This window comes from Mandrillus leucophaeus, unplaced genomic scaffold (assembly GCF_000951045.1).
Source record: "Mandrillus leucophaeus isolate KB7577 unplaced genomic scaffold, Mleu.le_1.0 Scaffold56, whole genome shotgun sequence".
In the NCBI taxonomy this organism is placed as follows: Eukaryota; Metazoa; Chordata; class Mammalia; order Primates; family Cercopithecidae; genus Mandrillus; species Mandrillus leucophaeus.
The window spans coordinates 3,036,300-3,054,567 of NW_012106030.1; the positions used below are offsets into that span (position 1 = coordinate 3,036,300).

Below are 18,268 nucleotides of genomic sequence, written 5' to 3' on the forward strand. Positions count from 1 at the left end.
GAAGTGCTGGGATTACAGGCGTGAGCCACCATGCAGAAACCAGCTGTTAAATGCTGAGTAGTTCACCACATAGAGAAAGGCCTTTTAGAATTCAAGTGATCGTCTAAGGTTTATTTTAGCTGTGTACTATCATGTGCAAAGTATTATAGCATTAAAATATCTCACCTTAGGCCTCTAGCCAATGCTTTTATTTAATTAATTAATTAATTTGAGACAGGGTCTCACTCTGTTCCCAGGCTGGAGTGCAGTGGCACGCTCATAGCTCACTGCTGCCTTGACCTTCTGGGCTCAAGTGATCCTCCCACCTCAGCCTCTGGAGTAGCTAGGACCACAGGTGTACGCTACCATGTGCAGCTAATTTTTTTTTCTTTTTTTTTTTTTCTGTAGAGATGGGGTTTCACTATGTTCCCCAGGCTGGTCTCAAACTCCTGGGCTCAAGTGATCCACCCACCTCATCCTCCCAAAGTGCTAGGATTACAGAGTGAGCCACAGTACCCAGCCTATGATTTTAATGACTTGAATATTCTCAAGGTCTCTTAGTTCCTACAATGCAGTAATTTTGTAGCAGTTTGAAAATCCAGACATACTAAATAGGCTTTCCCAACTACTCCTTGAGTTGGCTCTGTTTCTGCTATTTAGTCTCAGGAACCATTGCAGTGGCTTCTATCTACGTCTGTGATAAACAGCTTTTCCTAGAACAACTTGCAGACATGGCAATGTTCAGGTTTAAGTAGAGGATGTACTATTGTGTTTGGCAGGAGAGGCCATTTAAAAAAAAAAAAAAAGCAGCCCTCATACTAAATTTCTTTTGAAAGGTGTTACTGATCAAAAAATATAGCTCAGAATTGAAAATTATTTGGACTAAATAACTGTGTCCTTTCTCTCACCTTCTCACTCAATCCTTCCCCCAAAGTAGACTGATACGAAAAAGTACATAGGATTGCTTAAAGCTTTTATCTTTCTTGGTAATCATCCTGGAAGAATTTTTAAATTATTGATTTAAGTGAAGTCTTTTATTCTTGGTTTAAATGTATACAAAAACTACTCACATGCTCACCTGCAATCTTGATTTTCTTTGAATTTCCTCTGTTTTCTTGCTTGTCTACATCAAGGGGAAAGAGGGAGAGAGGATAGGTCTGAACCAAAGTACTCTCACTTAAATGGCATGATGTGTATGTGTATCTATGTGTATGTGCATGCCTGTGTGTGCACACAGCAAATTACTGGTTGCAATAAAATTTGTTAGAATTTCCATTTAGCTTCATTTAGAATAGGTGAAGAGAAATAAATACTAGATCAATTTTCTTTCAAGAAAGATGTTTTAGAAGGAGTGGTATTCATTTTTTAGGTCATCATTGACATTTCTCAATGTTATATCCCTATAAACTGCATATCAGGACTTGTACATGCTTGAAGAAGCTACATTTTCACCGCAGGAGAGGAAATCAGAATAAAGCATAGAGATGCAGGTGCACAGTAATACAAGTGGGCTCTTTCCCGTGAAGCCTGAATGCCTGGCCAATAATGCAGAAGCTTTTGGAGCGGGGCTCTCAGGGTCTCCCGGAGCTAAGCCAAGAAGTATGGGGGTGGGGCGGGGGGGGGAGGTCAGGAGAGAATAATTGTTATTCAGTCTTCTTTAATGAGATGTATTGCCCACTGCTGAAAGATTGTGGCAGTGCCTTTTGTTATGCTAATTAGACACCATTAGAGCTTGGCTCTCTTTGATTTCTGCTTAATCTTTTCTGCTTCCTCAGCCTCAATCCTGACTGGCAAATGGTTGAAAGATGGTGGGGTGTACTGCACGTGTTATTTATTGCTCACATCTATGCTGAGTTCTTTGGGGAATGGGGGGTAATGTAAGATTCATCTTACCAAAGGCAGTACATGTTTTGGACATTCATTTTTGGCTTATTTGTTTTTTTAATGAATTTTTTGATAATGATTACTTTCTGCCTTTTAAGTCCAAATGCCACTGTTTTTTATATGGTTGCTTTTGCAGCCACACTGAATGGAAAATGACAGATTGGAAAATGTAGATGGCCTCTCCTTGGTTGCCTGGATTTCCCTAAAAACAGTGAGCAAGTTGATCATGCCATAAGGTTTTAGGGAGGCTGTGGTCAACCAGAAAAATGGAAGCAAGAATAATTTAATGGTCAAAAAGAGCAATTTTGCTATTCAGAATTTCTGCCTTTACAGTTTATAGACGTGTATACATTCCTTCCTAAAGCTAAAACATTACGTTTGCACGATTACCACAATTAAGAGTGTGGTGAGTTTTTTTTTTTAATTTTTTTGAAGAATGACTAATATCGTTTCTAAAACAGTGAAATGGTAGATTTCCACTAAATTTTTAAAAACAACATCATCATATTTTAGAGCAGCCCTCTCCAATAAAAGTATGGTATCAACCACAGATGTTACTTTAAATTTTTTGATAGCCACATTAACAAAGTAAAAAGAAACAGGTGAAATGTGTTTGAATAATGTATTTTATTTACTCCAGTATATCAAAAGTATTATCATTTCAGCATGTATTCAGTGTAGAAATTAATGAGATGTCTTACATTCTTTTATTCATGTTAAATTTTTGAAATCCAGTGTGTACTTTGCACTGGTGTGTGTTTTGTAACACATCTCAATTTAGATTTGCCACATTTTAAGTGCCCAGTAGCCACATATGACTGGGGCTACTGTATACACAGTGCAGTTTTAAAGTCATTGAGTAATTCACCCCTTGCCTAAAACAACTGTCAGGATAGAATCCATTTTTAACATTATAGATTAAATATTATGAGGTACGTGAGCTTGACCAAGTCACTTAATCTCTAAGGGGCCTGTATTCTCATCTGTAATATGAAGAGTTTGTCCTAAATGATCTCTGAAGTCCTCTCTTCTATCCAATCCAGCTCTGAATTCATGATTTTAAAACTTCTCATTTAGAAGTTGGGTAGGCTGGGGTTTATCCATCCTTTCTCATAATTTAGTATTTGAAAAGAAGCTTTCTTATGCCATAAAGATAATTAGAAAGTGTCCCGCATACCACGCCCACACCTTTTTTTCTTGCAAATGTCTGAATCTTTCTCTGAATTATTCTGAGTTTTATACCATTGGTAATGCCTGGTAGTGTAGCTCACTGAGGTGCCTGACGCCCTGTGCTTTTGGAATGAGGACTTGGAGCAATGAAGATGTGAGGGGAGTTGGGAAGTGGTTGCTGCAGATTACTAGATTACATAAACAATCCCTCTCTCCAATGCTTTTGCTTTTGCTTTTCTTTTCTTTTTTTTTTTTTTATTTGGCTTACTTTTTGTATTGTCAGTGAAACAAAGCTTCTACAAGCACCGTCCAAGAAAGTGACCTATTAAATGTTATCACTGGTTACTTGTCTGCCTTTTGGAGATGGGGAATGTATGAAAAAAATGTTTTCCCAGAAGCACAGCACAGTATTCATACATATTTTTGCCCATTTGTGAAAAAAAGGACATTTCCTTATTTTAGTGTTTCTTTGTTGAAAATGAAGCGAAACTTTTTTCACATATGTACTGTATGTAGGTAATTTAGATTTTTGGTTTTGAATTGCTTTTTTAGCAGTTTATTTTTCTGTTGGGAGCATTTATTGTTTTCTGACTGGTTTGTAAAGGCTCTTTATATGTACTATGTAACATATAACATGTCATTAATATATATATCATACTTGCAATTTTTTCTATTTGCTTTTTGACTTTATGACAATCTTAATATACTTTTTTTTATTCAGTGGTTAAAAACTTCTCATTTATGGCAACATGGCATTATGTTAAAAATGTTTCATCAACACGTTACGTGTCTAATAATTTATATTTCCTCCAAGTATTTTGTGGCTTCTTCTTTTTCATCTTTTCAACTGACAAATAAAATCATATCTCTTTAAGGTGTACAACCTACTTTTATGAGTAGGTCTCTTTTTGAGAATCTGCTCTCAAAGAAGACTGGCTTAGACTTGCCAAGTAATGGCTGAGAGAGACCAATGGGAATAGATCAGGAGGGTGGAAGTGAATGGAAATTCTGTTCAATTTTTAGGTTTGGGCTTTTCATAAAAAAGTTCTACACTTATATCCAGTGTTGATTCCACTGGCCCTTTCCAGGAATCAGATCTCCTGGATAGATCTTACTGGCAGTATCTAGCCATAGGACTTCAGTTTTCAATGCTGAGCACTTTCCCAGGCTGCCTGGGCATGACAGAGCTTGCCCAGTGTGGGGAAAAACAGACCTGATGTACTTTGTGCCGGCTCCGTGATAGGAGGGTCAACTTGTTTGGGTTTGTTGAGAGGGTAGATTTCATGTTATATGTTCTTACCACAATTTTTTTTTAATTCCGCAGAAAGCATTATAGGCAATACCTTTGAATGCTCTAGAATAGTCAGAATGTACAGGCAGGTGGTTAAAATGCAGCTGCTTTTTGAACTGGCAGTTTAGTTAGCACTAGATATGGATCCCTGATGCCAGGCAGGAAGGCATCAGCGTGGCATTTCCTGTGTAACTATTTACTCTTACTATTGGCTTTCGATCAGCAGATGAAAATAGCTTTGTTACTAAGAATGGGATCTTGCCCCCAGCAGGGAAGAGACTACCTTGGATTGTCTTCCTCTTACTAGGGTAGACACGGCTAGAAGAAAACCAACCAGCGTGAAGAAAAGCACAAGGGGATTCTTGTTAGAAGAAACTTCATGGTCTGATTTGATTCAGTAGAACTGCCTCGGGTCTGGTCTTTGTATCTTGTATCACTGCACAAAGAAGGGAAGAAGAACCTTTGAAAAGCCAAATTGTTTTGCAATTTTTCTTTCTACTTAGGTTATTTCTGAAATGCACAGAAGGAAGAAATAAGGTTACTAAGATACTCATGGCAATTAATAGATAAGCATATATACTTAAAAATGTGGCTATTCCACTTCAAAGGAACATTCTTCCCCTTTTGAGTACATTTATATCTATTAATAAGTGTATCTGAAGAATTTTTTTTCCACAGAGGACAATGTTTTCAAATAATCTAACGAATGCCTTTTTTTGTCATTGTTTAAGAATCAGTTACCAGTTCTAGCGCTTTGAGAATAAACTGTCCAACATCTTCTCTTAAGAACGCTTAAGTAGACCAATAAACTGATGGCTAGCATTTTGAATACGATGGACTTAAAGGCTCATTACTTGTTGTCTATGCTATCATCATTTTTGACACACATTCCTGTGTTGTGGCCCTATTTCATTATAGAATGGCATTGTGGGGTAAGGATGATATTAAATTTTAATGTTATTGCTATTATTACTGTTGACCGTTTTTAGCATAAGTATGCCTGGTTCTTTAATTCCAGCTTCTGCAGGGCCAGAAAATAGAAGTGTGCATAAACAGTCAGGAAAATTACTGTATACCCAGGAGACCCAGCATCGCATGCTCTGCCTGTTGTGAATGATGAATCAAAATGGAAAGGTTATCATTTTCATTAGCTAGGAAAGAACAAGACCATACTTTTCTCCAAGTGTAATTACAGCGGTTCACTGGCAACATTACACTGCAGTAATTAGTCTAAAGGTGTATGTGAGGGCAGGCTTTTGCACAGACACTAGAAATATTATTTCAGAGTTTAAGGTCACAGCCTTGTGTTTAACATGTTCCAGGCAGCTTGTGGGGGGGGGGGGGGGGGGAGAAAAAAACCTAATTTGACTGGAGCTAAGGAAAGAAAGACATTTGACATTTCCCAGAGTCATGCATTCAGAAACCAGTCAGGTCGAAAAATTGTATTTTATTGTCTACAATAAAAGAAAAAACTTAGCTACAGAAGTAGCATGTCAGAATATTCTGTAGGATAAACACAGATAAAATTCAAGTTTATTAGGACCATGATGTAAATGATTACAGGAACTTTTGCTATGTGTGTTTTAATCTCCATTCTTTTCCTAAGGCAAAGAATGGACAGAAAAAATAATTGTCAGCAGTTCTTCAAGGGAAACAAAATAGTTTCTTTCTCCTTAACACTGTTTTCAATAAATAAATGTCTCTCTTGCACAGGTCCATATATCTATGTCCTTTGTGAATGTTTTGGTACTCTAAATAGTAATATTGAAATCTTTTTGTAACTCAGGATCTCAGAATACAAATTGATTGACATTATTTTCCAAAGCCACGTCAGGCTTTCTGTTCATGTAAAGCAAAAATAAGAAGAAAAAAAAAGTTATAAAGAGAAAAGCAAACTTTACAGTTTATGTTTAAAGCCATATATGACTTTAAGAGAAACCTTTTCTTTTCCTAGTCCAAAGAATACTTTTGCAAGCAACGTTTTTTACTGGGTTAAAAGTATTAGCCCAAATACCCTGATGTCTTTGTTTAATTTGAGTAATGTCTGCCTTTCTTCAAACAATTCTGTTTCTCTCTTTATATCCTTATATAGCCTTGTAGAATATTGTTTGTTTCAGGACAAATGATGACTTAGAGTGTACTTGAGGAGCATTCATTCAGCAACCAAGTTCTGTTGGAAACCACAGCTTTTTAAATGCAAGTGTGTGTTTTATCTGCATTCTCTGCTGGCCATATGGTTAGAACTGATGTTTTTCACAACTTCAGGCACTTGGGAAATTTAAGCATAGATGTGACACAAATGACACAGCTAGCTGATTATGTAACTTACTGAAAAATCTACCCCAAAATTGAATTTAAAAACATTGCTATTTGTTTGTCACAGATGTTTCTCTACTCAAGGAAAAGTCATACACTGCAGAATTAGATCCGTGATGTTGTAAGTTTTCCACAGCTAGCAATTAAATAGGAGGCATTGAGTAGTGGGAAGAGTTCAAAGACTTCCCTTTCTTCTGCCACTGCCACTGAGCAAATCACCCATCTTGCCAGACCTTAGTTCTCTCCCTGTGGAATCAGAGAGATTGCTAAGCCGCCTCCAAGGTCTTACTTTCTTTGTCTGTCTAGGGGAATACTGCTTTTATTTTCTGCCTTTGTGGTTTTCATTTAAAAAAAAAAAGCATAAGAGCTTTTCTCATATCTTTTCAACAAGGCCTAGAAAATTGTAGCACACTCTTTCTTTCACAGCTGGGGTCGTATTTCCCAGCAGCCCTGCGAGGTTGGCAGTAATACAGGGTCTTGTAGAGATGTTTCCTGCGCCCTCCTTCACTTTAGTGACCCAGTCAGAGAAAGCAAGGGATGGTTTTACAGGAATATTTTTATAATTCATTTTTCATAAAATGTCTTTAAATAACGTTCAGATGATGAAATGAAATTCTGTACATCCTAGGAAAAAATTACTTTCTCTACTTACGTTTGATGAATACATTATAAAGTACGCCTAGGTTGTTAAAGCAGGTGCCAGAACCAACAGCCACTTTCAAAAGTCCATAGAGCTGAATTAAGTAAAAGAATAAGCTCTGAAGGTAAGAATTGTCCCTTACTTCAGATAGCTACAATCAAGTTACTTTCCTGACAGATCTCTTAAAAGGCAAAGCTTTGTAAATGGAAACTGAGTTTCCCCTGGAAATACTGTAGCATTTGTATTCTCAACAGAAGCTTTTAACCTCTAGCATGTTACAGAAATTAAATAAACATCATTTTATTTAACCAGCCATAAACTATATGCCTACAAACAAATCAGAAGGAAAAGGACATCTTTCTTAGGATTATAAGAAAATACTTTGGGGCCGGGCGTGGGGGCTCACGCCTGTAATCCTAACACTTTGGGAGGCCAAGGCAGGCGGATCACGAGGTCAGGAGATTGAGACCATCCTGGCTAACACAGTGAAACCCTATCTCTACTAAAAATTAAAAAAAAAAAAAAATTAGCCAGGCGTGGTGGCGGGTGCCTGTAGTCCCAGCTACTCAGAAGGCTGAAATAGGAGAATGAGGTGAACCTGGGAGGCGGAGCTTGCAGTGAGCCGAGATCGCACCACTGTACTCTGGTCTGAGCAACAGAGCAAGACTCCATCTCAAAAAAAAAAAAAAGAAACAAAATACTTTATTGAGATTTCCTTTTTTTTTTTTTTTCAGAGATAGGATATCTCTCTGTCACCCAGTCTAGAATGCAGTGGTGCAATCATAGCTCACTGCAACCTTGAACTCCTGGACTCAAACAATCCTCCTGCCTTAGCGTTCCAAGTAGCTGGGACTACAGATATGCGCCACCACACCCTGCTAATTTTTTAAATTTTTTTGTAGAAACAAGGTCATGCTATGTGGCCCAGGCTAGTCTCTAACTCCTGGCCTCACATGATTCTCCCCGCCTTGGCCTCCCGGAATGCTGGGATTACAGGTGTGTGCCACCCACCACACCCACCCAAGCTTTGTTGAGATTTTGGCAGACTTCTCTAAGGAAACTTCAAGTCACTCAATAGCCTCTTGAGACACCTTGTAATTGTTTCCTGGCAGGTACTGTATTGAAAATCAAGTTGTTGGTTTAAGTACAGCAAGAAGGTAGCTGTAATTTGCAGAGGGCTCTAAGCATATATTACTGTTTAAAAAAAGAAAGAGAAAGAGAGAGAACGAGAGAGACAGGCTTGATTTAGTGTACATACTTTCCTTCAGCTGATTCTCATGAAACCTTTGGATGTCCTGATCCCCTACCTACAGATCTACCTTCAAGAATGACTTAAACTTCATAATTGAAAGATCCTTTAAATATTGTAATCCACCTCCCCTTCAGCAGCCCTACTCTCTTCTCCCTACTTCCGTCCCACTTCTACCAGCCTCTCATTTTTAGATGAGGAAAGTGAAGGCCCAAAACATAGGTCTCTTTTATCTCAAAAATAATCTACTCAGACCCTGTGTCTTTGTCCCCTACTGACCAATCCATATATGTGGCATCTGTTGATTTCAAAGAACCTTCTTCAGACTCTTTTCCCTTGGGTTCTTCTAGAACTGTGTGCTTCTGCTTCTGACCTTTCATTGTCCATCCATCACTTTCCGCTTTCTTCCTAACCTTGAATGTTACAATTCTCTTTACACCACCCACTAGACCATTCTTTGGACTTAGAATTTCAGTTGTATCTTAATCATTTTTGCTGAACAATTATATTGTGCTCTGACTTAGTTCATTTTCTCTTGCTATAACAGAATACCCAAGACTGGATAATTTATAAGGAAAATAAGTTTATTTGGCTCATGATTCTGGAGGCTGAGAAGTCCAAGATCAGGCAACCCATTTAGTGAGAACTTCAACTCAGCAGAAAGCAGAAGGGTTTTCAAAGAGACCAAACACGAAAGGCAGCCTCACATTATAACAGCTGGCTGTCATGTGAACTTATCCATTCTCTCAAGAACGGACTCAGTCCCTCGAGAAAGACGTTAACTGATCTTAATGGCCTAATCACTTCTTAAAGACACCACCTCCCAACACTGTGACATTGGCAATTAAATTTCAACATGAGTTTTGTCAGGGACAAACCATAGCAGGCTGCCAGTCACGCATTTTATGAGAACCATGGTTTTCAACCTCTTCCTTACTTGCAGGATTTTGTCCATTTTTCACAATGATGTAACCTTTTCCTGTTGGTAGTTTCAGCTGTTAGGCAAGGATCTGTCAGCGATGGTGAGGCAGCCATAGAAGTTTGCTTCTCAGATGAGTGTAGCGTCTCCTTAAGACAAACTCTGATCCCTTCTAGTGGACTACCTCTGCCATTAGCATAATAGATACCTGGGTGGTGTGGTCCTGGAGTCCTGAAGATATCTGTAGCCTTGCCACTTTTCTCCAGATGCCCTGCCTTAGTTCTGTGACTAGAACTTCCTTACTCGGATAGCAGAGGCACTCTTTGGTTATGGCAAGCCAGGATGATTACTCTCAACTTTGTTATATGAGGGTCTTTAACCACACAGGGCTACCATATGGGGTGGGAGAGACAGCAGCTGGAAAGTGTAGGGGAAGTGGCTCATTTTAAAAGGAAATTTGAGGCTTGTATATCTTTGCTTAGCCCACAAGTTCCTTTGCAACCAAGGTGAAGTTCCGTCTTCCCGAATGTCATCTGAACTCATTCTTCCATAACTTCAGTGTTGACTTTAATATTATTTGGAATAGTTGATTCTCTTAAAGGTTATATTTGATATTCACTTCAATGTGACTTCATTCATTAAAAAATATTGAGGGAAGCATTTATTATTTTTTGTTTGTTCATTTGTTGTGATAGGTTCTCACTCTGTTGCCCAGACTGGAGTGCAGTGGCATGATCAAAGCTTACTGCAGCCTCCAACTCCCGAGCTCTGGCAAGTCATATATATTTATAATATATATGTATACATATATTTATTTTAAGGGGTGAGGACGGATTGCAGCAGCTTTTGATCAAAGCCCTAGCCTTCCTAGGCTCATTTTTGCTCAATATGCTCTGGAGATTTTGTTTTGTTTTGTTCTGTTTTGAGACAGAGTCTCACTCTGTCACCCAGCCTGGAGTGCAGGGGTACAATCTCATCTCACTGCAACATCTGCCTCCCGGGTTCAAGCAATCCTCCCACTTCAGCCTTCCAAGTAGCTGGGACTACAGGCACATGCCACCACAGCTGGCTAATTTTTGTATTTTTAGTAGAAACAGAGTTTCACCATGTTGGCCAGGCTGGTCTTGAAATCCTGGCTTCAAGTGATCCACCCACCCTGGCCTCCCAAGGTGCTGGGATTACAGGCGTGAGCCATTGTGCCTGGCCTCTGGAGATGTTTTATTTATTTATGTACTTATTTTTCTGAGACAGGATCTTATCCAATCACCCATACTGGAATGCAGTAGAATGATCACAACTCACTGCACCCTCAACCTGCCAGGCCCAAGTGATCCTCCCACCTCAGCCTCTCGAGTAGCTGGGACTAAAGGCACACACCACCACACTCGGCTAATTTCTGTATTTTTCATAGAGGCGGGGTTTTGCCATGTTACCCAGGCGGGTCTCAAACTCCTGGACTCAAATCTGCCCACCTCTGCCTCCCAAGGTGCTGGGATTACAGGCATGAGCCACCGGGCCTTGCCAGTGACACTGGGGACACAAATAGGATGACTTCTCAGTTGAGGACACAAATAGGACGACTGAAAAAGTGTTTGCCACTATGCATTAGTGCACATTGCAGTTCTCCTGACTCTCTTTGGCAAATAATAGTTAAATACTCACCTACAAATAGTTCTCTTATGTTTGATTAAAAGCCCAGCTTTCTACCATATAAACATAGCAAGTCTTTTTAACTCTGTATATATTACTGTCATTGTTATCATCTCCAGATGAAATAGAGCAGCCCAGACATGATGGCCCTTACTCTCCACATTGATTCTAATAAGAAGAAAGAAGCAGCATAGTTTTCAGTGGATCTACAATTTCACATTGTTGTTAATTTCCTGAAAACTTGATGTTAAATGAAGTGTAATTGCAGATTTCCTTAAGAACCATTGACAGATACTTATCCTAAGTCATAAGCAACTCACACTGTGAAATGTGTGCAAACATTCTAAGTTTTCTTCTAGAAGAATATACTTCAGTGAGACCCAATATTCCCCAGCCCTTTTCGACAAACAGAGCCAGTGATGCTCAACATAGAAGTTGGGGGAAATTTCTTTTTTGCCACTTGATTTTTTTAAGGGGATTAATGTTGCCAGAACTTCCATTGTTTTTCAGAGAATGAAAAGAGTCTTTAATAAGTGTCATCTCAGAGACCTTACAACTTTTGGCTAAGAGAGCTACACTTTGAATGAGATAGTAAACTAGATAGTAAATTATGGTGTATTTAGGTACTGGCATTGTATGATGGAGAGGGGAGTTTGATTTTTTTTAATTGTTAGGTGGTCTATTTAGTGCAGCTGTGTTTATGTTTCCTTCATGGTAACCGCCTGAACATGGTGACAAGTCCCTACAAATGAGAATAGGCATTTTAAAAAATTATCTTGCCAATGGGCTTTAATTTTGGGGGTCATAATTATTAAGTAGCAATGGTAAAAATAATCCCCAGCACAGTCATTTAATATAGTTGGTTGGCTGTATCAGACATTTTGACAACCTTGTAAAAAGAGTAATTGAGGCTAGGCATGGTGGCTCACACCTGTAATCCCAGCATTTTGGGAGGCCAAGGTGAGTGGATCACCTGAGGTCAGGAGTTCGAGACTAGCCTGGCCAACATGGCGAAACCCCATCTCTACTAAAAATATAAAAATCAGCTGGGCATAGTGGCACATGCCCATAATCCCAGCTACTCGGGAGGCTGAGGCAGAAGAATCGTTTGAACCCAGGAGGCGGAATTTGCAGTGAGCCAACATCACACCACTGAACTGTAGCCTGGGTGACAGAGCGAGACTCTGTCTCAAAAAAAAAAAAAAAAAAAGAGTAATTGATACCTTAAATGCTGCATTTCACAGTAGAATAAACTTGGAAATTGTAAATTTCCTGAGAATAGTCACACTTCTTTACCCATTGTTTTGGCTGATTTACTTCTTTGCTATTAAAAATGGGTGCTTAGATCATAGTGTACATCAATCCTGTAGAAAATTAGCAGTTCCATATTTTTGCTGTCTTTCTCTTTAAAAAATAATAAATGAACATGGGGCCATGACTGCAGCATAGAGACAGTTGACTGTGACAGAGAAAATGTATATAATAAGTAAATAGCTCTGTGAATTACTTACTACTTTCAGAATTGTGTGCAAGATATGAAACGTGGAGGTGCAAGGTCCTAATGACTGGTTTCCAGAGGCATTTTCTTTAGTGTTACATCCCTTATAACTCAAATTAATGTTTATTACTATTCTTTTATATTGCCAAAATATTTTCATGAGTTTGGATTAGAAGCAGCTTGTTCTGGCTTGTTTTGCAACTTTGTTTCAGGAAACAAAGTGATATTTAGAAGATTTTTGTATGTCATAGAAGCTTTAATTATCTTACTTATGTTGAAGGAGATTAAGTTCTGTTTCAGAGTTATGTAAGAAAATAAGAGTTTATACTATGCTAATTTTATGTTGCCAGATAATTAATGTCTTTCAAAAAATTTGAATCCGTGATTTGAGCAGTGTTCGCTGTTAAATAACCAGCAATGTAGAGTCTACGTTAAATTCAAGAAGATGCTACTTGGTCCAGACCTACTTGGGCTGGCCTTTATTTTAATTTTATTTTTGGATTCACAGGTGTTTACCCGTTTTTTCCCTCCCCTTCTCTCCACAGATTGGTGAAAGACAGCAAGTGTTAGTAACAGAAGAGTCTTTTGATTCCAAGTTTTATGTTGCACACAATCGATTCTATGAGCAGGTAAGAGGCACTTCAGTATTCTTGAGTTTTCTCCAAAATGAGAAAGAGTTCTGAAAGTTTAAGCACAGGGCATTTAAAGGGGAGAGTGTTGAATCTTGTCACAACGAGGCTGTTTTATAGCCTCAAGCCAGCCAGGCTAACATGGGCTCTATCTTTGTGACTTACTCTACAATATGTTCTGTACAAAGGAATAGGTGTATTTAGTCTATTTTAGTTCACATTAATCTTTGACAGGACCAGCCTTAGGCTTTTGGGCGTTTGGAACTAGGCAGTTAGCACTGCCAGAATTCCCACACCCTGGCAAAGCAGGGGGAAAGTCCTGCTCAGACGACAGGAAGGATGTCTGCATGGGCGACAGCAGCGTGAAAGGGCAGGGATTTCCTCTCACCGGCACATCACCCGGACAGTTTTTTTAGTTGGTCGGTTGGTTGGTTGGTTTTTTAGTTTTGTTTGGTTTTAGTATTTGCTTTTGTTTGTTTATTTGTTTGTTTGTTTGTTTTTTAACTTCTACCTTGATAAAAATGCTAGGAGCAGAGGAAAAAGAGTCTATTCCTTGGACTCAACTCAAATTGTATGAACGACTGTGCAGAACAGTGTGAGGATCAAACCAGCTTCACTGTGAGAGCTTTGGAGGCCATCCCTAGGGGCGCCCCCGCTTACTAGCCCTCCTTCCCTGCCCATCTAAGCTGGCCTGCATTTGCCCACCGAGGAGCCTGACTTCTGTTTCAGCAGTTTCTACTCCTCCAGGTGGGAGAGCAATTCAAAAGTGACTGAGGAAAACAGAGTGCCTCTTTCGGGGCATTGACCCTGTCAAGGGCCAAGGCCAGGGAAGAGATGGGATACGCCCGCCTCTCCCATCTCATGATAGCCTGTGTGGGAGACTCTCATGGGCATATGGAGATCTTCATTGATCATTCTGGATTGTATTAAAATCAAATGGAGCTTCCTGCTTTTTTGCTTCTTTCTCATCAGATAAGAGGTGAAAATGTTTGCTGTGGGTCATGGCTGAAATTAGGGCTTGAGAAGACGCTGAAGGCCAATGTGGACAAGTCGGATGAGGGATGGGCAGAGGAAGCAGACTGCCTCTGTCAGAAGGCAGGAAAGCAGGAGCTGAAGAGGCCCCCAGCATTGACATTCCCCAGGGAATCATCTCAGACTGGGCAGTGGGTCCCCAGGAAACAGGGGAGTTTTCAAAGCCCAGACTAGACGTGCTCTGTTCAGTACCAGTGGAGACTGCAGTTGAGGAAGGGCTCCCAGCACTCTGTGTCTGGACTGCGTCGCTTCCCCATTTCCCATCTCATTAATATACTCCAGAGGGCCATTTTCCTATTCAGGCCAACCTTCTGCTTAGCCCTGGGGAGGAGCTTGATTGCATTTTGGTTGCCTCTTCTCTCTCCTTTCTCTTGCCATCTGGGTTTTGCCTCAGCAGGGAACTTTTTTCCCTTCATTTTAAAGGCAGTGGCATGCCTCGTTAGCTGCTTCCTCCAATTTAAAGCAGTCGGGCTTTTTCCAATTATTAAAACTGGAGGAGGGGAAAACACTGAGCCCTTCATTCAGATCAAGGCAGCAGATCAAGGAGGGTTATTTTTCCCCAGAGTAGTACCAAATCTCCCAGGGTTAGTTTGGTCTAGAGATTTTCTTATTTTATAAAAACTGATTTAAAAGGGCTTTTTATATCCTAACACTAAAGCTCTTTTAGTTCGTTTTGCCTGCCATAAGTAATTCACCACCCAGGTGACCTTTTTCTTATACTTTGATGAAGCAGTGTACTCAGTGGTCATAAAAATCAAACTCAGACCAAGATTCAATTTTGCCTCTCAGAGAGATTGGCTGTGGAACTCCTGGCTCTCATCTGACTTTTCTGTCTCTACAACTAAGCATATCAAAGATTTTCTAGGAATTATTTTTCTAAATAAGATGAGTTCCAGAGGTGAAGATTATATCTAGAGAGCCAAGCATTACTGGATTAGAATTGGTCTATTTATTTTGGATTCTAACTTGAAAAGCCTGGCAGGTCGCTCCAGTGCTGAAATAGAAGTGTGAGGGAGACATCATGCACGCAAGCTACCTGCAGGTCCCAAAGGAAGGGAAACGTTTGCTCGAGGTAAACAAGCACTTTTATCAGGAATCTCTAGTGGAAAGAGACGACCTGACAGTTTCCTGTGAACAAGCCAAAGTACCCTTCAGAGGACTGGTTCTAGATGGAGGTAGATCCCCAGGACTGACAAACACATGCTTTTTCTAACAGAGCCAAGGAAAGGAATGGCAGCCGTTCGTTTCAGGAGTCCTTTAGCTCCAAACAGTGGTGTTCGGTGCTATTGGAAGGTTCTTCTAAATGTTTCTCCTTCTCCCTCCGAACACAGCACACCCACGTGCGCGAACACAGACACACAGGCCTGTGTTTGAAGTGTCTTTTCAAACCGTTACTCTGACAGCTCACTTGGAAAGTATTAAAAGTATAAGGCTTTCATCAGTATTGTCTCGTTTTTCCTCATTGCATGGAATAGCCAAGAGCAACATATCAAAGGCGTGTCCAGAAGTGACTGACTGATTGCTGGGGGATTTCCCAGGTCTGCCTTCCACGTGCCTCGGGACATTAGGCGCATCCTGCACTGGAAAAGCACTGCCTAGGGGCCCGGGGTCCCCTCCCAGAAGTGCCTTTCCTTCCTGCAGGCTCCCCAGACCCTTGAGCAGCTAGAAGATAGAGCCCACTTTGGAGGGGGTCCCAGAATAGAAAAATGACACTGAGGGACAATGAGGAAACCTGGATAATGAAGTATGCCTTCGGTTAATAGTATTAATAATATATCAATTTGGGTTCATTAATTGTGGCAAATGTACTATGCTAATGTAAGATGGTAAATAATAAGGAAACTGGGAGTTGGGTATACAGGCGCTCTCCATACTATCTTTGCAATAATTCTATAAATCTGATACTGTTCTAAAGTAAAATGTTTATTTTTAAAAATTAAGCCTCTGAAACAAATGTGTTTAAGGTTTTAGTGCCAAAGAACCCTGCGTTCATGGGGAAAATGGTTGAAGTGGACATCTGTGAATCAGGCAAACATTTTATGAAAGGGCAGCCGGTATCTGATGCCAAAGTGTACACACCCTCCATCAGCAAACCGCTAGCGAAGGGAGAAGTCTCAGGCTTGACAAAGGTAAGTAAAAGATGCTCTCCTCTCTACACTGCTAGTAAAACAGCAGCTGTGGAAGCACAGTGATTCCAGACCATGTTTCTGTTATCATTTATAGTTCCCTTTTTATGTATGCATGAGGCTTTAATCCTTTCTGACAGATTGAAATCTGAATTAGAAAGATGTGTTTTTGCTGATGCTGATAGCTTTGCTTCTCTGGCTGTAAAGGGAATAAGCTGTTTCTGCTTCCAGTTTAGAAGCAGGGGGTAAAAGCCATTATTTGCAGGCGAAAATGTTGACACCAAAAGATGATCTGATCCAGTATGTTTCTATGTCAGTAGATCCTGAGTGGAAGGGGATAAGGAAAGGGGTGTTTTCTTGCTTTACAAAGCTGTTTATACTGCAGTAAAAACCTACAGCTGAACAGGCACTAAACCGTATCATATATGCAGTTACGGTGCCTTTCAGAAGGGTGTTAGCTGGATATCTACTTTAGTCATGTGGAGTGAAAATTAAACATTTTTTTTTCTTTCTGTAAAAAAGTAACCTGACCCCTATTTTATACCTTGGTAAATATGGCCGTTTGCCAAGCTCTCTCTTACATTTCATTGAGCTACAGTTGTAAAAGCTGATGGAGTGTGAAATGAAAATGTGTATCACATTTCTAAGCATCATTTGATGTCCTTTCTCCAACACAATTGTTAAGCCCTTAAAAAAAAAAAAAAAAGCATATAGCAATGATTTAACATATGGAAAAAAACCCTGATATTTATCTGGCCATGTAATTCCAAAATTGTTTTAATCTATGTATAATCTTGTTCCTCAAAATAAATTGCAAGGACATGTTCGTTAAAATAAAGCAAATACAGCTTGACTCTGGCAATAGCAACAAAGACAATACTATTGTCTGTGTTCTCACTGATGGTGTGGATTCTTGTGCTTGACAAGTGCCCACGAAGGATCTGCATGCATGGCCGTCTAACCCATAGTGGAATGGTATGGACCAGCTTTTGTCAAAATTCTACCAAATGTATCAGCCTGCACAATCAGGAGCTAACTCTAAAACTTGATAAGCATAACCATTCATTTTTGCTGTTTATTAAAAAAAAAAAAAAAATCATACTTGGGGGATAGGATGGGGGGCCTGGAAGGAGCAGTGTAACCTGGCATTTAAATTATATTGCTAGAGATTTGGCTTTTGATATGTTAGCCAATACTTTGAAAATTTTTTTAAGAAGTCAGCTTATTTTTTGTTTTGTTTTGTTTTTCCACATAGTGTATTTTACAAGGTTAATTTTAGATTGCCACAGTGAAAAGGGTTTCTCAGCAAGTAACAGTAGTGGGGAAATTATTATTTCAAAGACTCTGCCTGGTTTAATTCCTTCATGTTTGCCTCTTGGAAAGGGTAGTATTCTAAACATCACCATTGATAATACATAAATAAGGAAATGTAGTGTCCCTCTATTTGTTCCTTAACTATAGTGTTACTATCTAAAAGGGCAGTTCCATTTGAATTCTCTGGGGCACCCTTTCTACTCTCCCATCCTTTCCTCTAGTCCAGACAATGGTATCATCGGTTCTACCAGCAGCCCAACTCTAAACCAGAATGGCCCAAAAGTCCCAGATAAGATGAGGAAGCCAGTGGGTTGCTGGTCTGCCAGAGCATGAGGCCACTGGGGTAGGAATATTGATTTGGGTATTTACATTAAGAAAAACAGTAAGGCTTTTGTTTGTTTTGAGAGAGGGTCTCCCTCTGTCACCCAGGCTGGAATGCAATGGTGTGATCACAGCTCATTGTAACCTCTGCCTCCTGGGCGCAAGCGATCTTCCCACATCAGCCTCCTGAGTAGCTGGCGCTATCGGCACTCACCACCATCCTGGCTAATATTTTTTTTTTTTTTTTTTT

The 18,268-nt window shown here is 39.8% G+C and overlaps 1 protein-coding gene across 2 annotated transcripts in view; it reads left to right on the forward strand.

The window, feature by feature from the left end:
• CDKAL1 (CDK5 regulatory subunit associated protein 1-like 1) overlaps positions 1-18,268 on the forward strand; it is a 743,372-nt gene that overhangs the window by 696,466 nt on the left and 28,638 nt on the right. For both annotated transcript variants that reach the window (XM_011998164.1, XM_011998165.1), the window contains 2 exons: positions 13,142-13,225; positions 16,222-16,386. In XM_011998164.1, the coding sequence (XP_011853554.1) occupies positions 13,142-13,225; positions 16,222-16,386 (249 nt within the window). The remainder of the gene's footprint in view (positions 1-13,141; positions 13,226-16,221; positions 16,387-18,268) is intronic.